At 37.6% G+C, this 4,761-nt stretch overlaps 1 protein-coding gene across 1 annotated transcript in view; it reads right to left on the bottom strand.

The window, feature by feature from the left end:
* LOC107565159 (uncharacterized) overlaps nucleotides 1–3,720 on the bottom strand; it is an 18,336-nt gene extending 14,616 nt beyond the window's left edge. The window contains 1 exon segment of the mRNA XM_016250373.1: nucleotides 3,634–3,720. Coding sequence (XP_016105859.1) covers nucleotides 3,634–3,720 — 87 coding nt within the window.
* Between the last annotated feature and the right edge of the window lie 1,041 nt (nucleotides 3,721–4,761).

Below are 4,761 nucleotides of genomic sequence, written 5' to 3'. Positions count from 1 at the left end.
AATATATATATACAGTATATATATATATATATATATATATATATATATATATATATATATATATATATATAATATAGCATATATATAATATAGCATATAAATTGCATATAAAATATAGCAAGTAATAATTAATTTAAAGTAATAATTAAAAGTAATTTGCATTCAGCGTTACCATTGTGATTTATATGAAATTCTGGTTCACTTGTCAGAGTGGTTGTGATGATGATGATGATGACGACGACAACATTTTTGTTCAATACTATTAGAGATAAAATTCTAACCATGCAGCCGTCAGCCACAGTATTTCATCAGATGGTGATCTAACACTTGATGGCTGCTCTGTCAATTCTTCGTCATCAGTTAGGAACCTAGGTGTGTTATTTGATAGCAATCTTTCCTTTGAAAACCATGTTTCTAGCATTTGTAAAACTGCATTTTTCCATCTTAAAAATATATCTAAATTATGACCTATGCTCATCTCAATGTCAAAAGCAGAAACGCTAATTCATGTGTTAATGACCTCAAGGTTAGATAGGGTGGTTGCTCTGCGAGCTTAATAAAGAAACTCCAGCTGGTCCAAAATGCAGCAGCTAGAGTTCTTACTAGAACCAGGAACTATGACCATATTAGCCCGGTTCTGTCAACTCTGAACTGGCTCCCTATTGAACAACAAGTACATTGTAAAATCTTACTAATTACTTATAAAGCCCTGAATGGCTTAGCTCCTCAATACTTGAGCGAGCTCATATCACATTATATTCCTTCATGTCCGCTGCAATCTCAAAACTCTGGCCATTTGATAATAACTAGAATATTAAAATCAACTGCGGATCCTTTTCCTATTTAGTGCCCAAACTCTGGAATAACCTACCTAACATTGTTCGGGAGGCAGACACACTCTGTCAGTTTAAATCTAGATTAAAGACCCATCTCTTTAACCTGGCTTACACATAACACACTAACACATATCTATAATTCAAATCCGTTAAAGGATTTTTAGGCTGCATTAATTAGGACAACTGGAACCGGGAACACTTCCCATAACACCTGATGTACTCGCTACATCGTAAGAGAAATGGCATCTACGCTAATATTAGTCTGTTTCTTTCTTATTCCGAGGTCACCGTAGCCACCAGATCCAGTCTGTATCCAGATCAGATGGTAGATCTGCACCTAGAGATGACCTCTACAGCCCTGAATGTCAGCGGAGACCATGTCAACTAGATGAGCCTCAGAGACAGATCCCTGCAAAGACCTCATCAACTCGACAACCATCGGCACAAGACCACGGGAACCAGACAAGTCCTCTGCACAATCTGACCTGTGTAGCAGCCTGGAATTAAACCACGCCATGCTGGTTTAGTCTGGCCAGAGGAGAACTGGCCCCCCGACTCGTTTCTCTCAAGGTTTTTTCTCCATTTCTGTCACCGATGGAGTTTTGGTTCCTTGCCACTGTTGCCTTTGGCTTGCCTAGTTAGGGACACGTGACTGATTGCACAGACACTATTGGAAGAGAGCTGAACTGGATGATTCATGATCACTGAATCATCAATGAACTGACTTTAGCTGGAAAAATTACTCTTATTGTTAATTATCTATCTGCATTGACAAACTATTTTCCTGTTTGACCATGTAAAGCTGCTTTGACACAATCAGTATTGTATTAAGCGCTATACAAATAAAGGTGACTTGACTTGACTTGATGTCTGGAGTGTGTGGTATGATCAGTATGGACTGGCTGAAAGGTTTGGTTTTCCTGTTGAGCAGGTTCTTGAGTGTTTGACAGTTGATCTGGACTGTGACAGAGGAACAGTGTCATTCTCTGATCCTGTAACTAACACACATCTACACACATTCACAACCACCTTCACTGACACTGTCTTTCCATTGTTTAGTAATCTTGATAAAATAACCTAACTGAGGAAGTTACCAGTTAAACACTAACAACAGAAAATCACTGTTGAATCTGATCCTGCTAATAAATTAATTAAAAATATAGATAAATATAAGATATAAGATGAGATATAAAACGATTACATATGTATTCTGTGGAATCAGACATTTATCAAATGCAACAGACTCTATAGAATTCTTGTTGTACAAATAGTACAAACATAAATTTAGACTGAATATGGTTAAACTGACACACCACTTCCCATAATTTAGTCATTCTTTAACTTCCTTCTCTTTATTATTGCAAAGCAAAAAACCATCGTTCACACGAAAGCGACTGTGTACGCTTTTGTGAGCATCAGTGCAACCTCCCTGCATAGTTCAGCTCCAACCCTGATCAAACACAACTGAACCAGCTGATTAATATCTTCAGGAACGCTTGATAATTATAGGTGTGTTGGAGCAGGGTTAGGACAGAACTGAACAGGTAGATCTCCAGGAGCAGGACTTGGGCGCCCAAATTTCATGTAAAGTGGCAGTGACTGTTCCAATTTGTGACTGGCTCTTTTATTTGAAACGCAGGATTTACTTTACTAGAGTTGTCAAGGGTGATTTAATTTCATCCATTGTAATGATCCATGAACTGCTGTAACTTTATTATTAATGCTTAAATATGCCAAATATTTAACAGTAGGCCTAAATGAATCAATACCACTCATTTAGTTCATTCAATAATTGTACTCACCAGAATTGAATATGTTGTGTTTTAATGAAAATTTAATTTTATGTGATTGTAATATAATCATTTCCTGTAATTAATGTACTGGATTCAACAATATGAGGTGTTTTTATGTATGTAGTGTAGTGTTTTAAACAAAACTGAAAACTACAACACTATTTCAGTATTTTAAATCTTGTTTATTGTCACTTTATAGTACTTTATTATTCTAAACAAATCTCAGTTACACTGAATAATTCTGAAGAAGATTGTGACAAGTTAATAAAACAAAACAATACACGATAAAGTATACAACAATATAAGAACATCCAAGTATTTATCCTGCAATTTAGCATGCAATTAAACACTTTCAAGACCTGTGGACAAATATATTACAATAGATAATAATTTGTTTACAAAAATGTTTGCTTTCATTTTTCAATTAATAAATGTGCCGAGATATTTAACAATATATAAATGACTCTGACAAACAACTAGAATTACACATTCTTACAAATTCATAAATACATGCATGAACAGGGTTTTCACAGGTTTGGAGATTTCATAGCTTCTAACTGAAAACATATTAGTTCAATCCCAGAGTTTCCCTTGAACTCCTCACACAGACATTTCAAGTCAGGAGAACTGTTTTCATGTATGACTACAACTTGTCTAGAGTGGCAGACATGAGTTGTGTATTTCTCATATTTCTCATTTATACGGAGCTCCAGATATTTCAGGACCAAACCGAGGATGGACCTAGTGAGGGGACACTCATCTTGTAGCTCTCTGAAGTCATCTGAAGCTTTTGGGATAATATCTTCTAAAATATTGTTGTCCTCTGTTTCCATAGGAATTAAACCTTTAAGGAGGGTGATAATTATTTTTGATTTTTTAGATGTTTTCTGAGACTCTTTTTCAGACTCATTTTGTGTCTTTTCTGCACTTTTTGTGAGTAGGTATGAGAGGCTGTTTTTTAAGAAGGTCCATTTGATTTTCTTTGGTTTTTCTTCCAATTTTACACAGTAACACAGATCATAGATGTTTTTTTGGCTCCTTTCCTCTGGGAATTCATCCAGTAGCACATTGAGGCGTTTGGCCAGAATCATAGTGAAAATTAAATAATCCACATTGAAATGTTTTCTGCCACCTGATGCAGAGATACTTGCATTGAAATCTGGAGGTAATTTGTAGGATTTCATCAAACAGTTGAAACACGTTTTTAAGATCTCTGTGAATTGACAACAGAAATTCTTGTATGTTTGTACACTTATGCCATTAGGCCCTTTGTGCCCAGAGTCAGTTAAAGACTTGATCACACTCAGTATTTCTGCGCCATTAATCTTTCCTGCTCTTTTGTCTGGTTCAGGGAATTGCTCTGTTTGTGAAGCGACATTTGGTACTTTATTCACTTTGAGACATATCAGTAGAAGCAAATGATCTTGAACAGTCTCGTTCATACCCCTCTTTATTTGATCCCCAGTCCTTTTAGCTTCTTGGATGTTTTATTCGCTCCAAATTGTCTTCACACAGAAGAAACATGTCTAATCTAGAATAACTGTCATTTTGACAATATGTGAATGCCTTGACTGTTGGGTGGAAGTATGCCCAAGTATCCATAAGATTTAGAGAGGCAGTGAATCTTTTAAATGGGCCCCACTGTGGTGTATGCTGTACTTTGACTCCTTTAGATGTTCGATCACAGCTAAGGTCGAGAACTGTGTTGAAATCACCTCCAACCACAAGCACACCCTCAGCTGCTTCCTGTCACGGCGCGGTCAGGAATCACACCGTGTGAACGTGGGTTAGGGTCCAAATGCAGGCTTTATTTCACTGCTGGGGAAAACAAAGTAAAAACAGAAACATAAACAGACCTGAGACTCTGAGACACAGGCAAGGAACAGAAGACTCTGACACCATACGGCCACGTAGGGCTGGCATCAGTCACCGAAACAAACATTACCAACATTAATCATCCGACACCGAGTGGCGTGGGGAAGGCGCCTAAATAGTCCTCATGACGGGCCACAGCTGTGTGAGAGTGAGTGTGCACAGGTGTGTGGAGTGCAGGTGATGGAGTCCCGGATGGGCGACAGCTGTGTGTGTGTGTGAGTGGGTGCCCAGGTGTGTGGTGTCAAGGTGCCGGAGAA

The sequence above is a fragment of the Sinocyclocheilus grahami genome, unplaced genomic scaffold (assembly GCF_001515645.1).
Source record: "Sinocyclocheilus grahami isolate Dianchi unplaced genomic scaffold, SAMN03320097.WGS_v1.1 scaffold984.1, whole genome shotgun sequence".
NCBI lineage: Eukaryota > Metazoa > Chordata > Actinopteri > Cypriniformes > Cyprinidae > Sinocyclocheilus > Sinocyclocheilus grahami.
The sequence above is the reverse complement of the archived record's forward strand: the minus strand, read 5'-3'. Positions and strand labels throughout refer to the sequence as shown.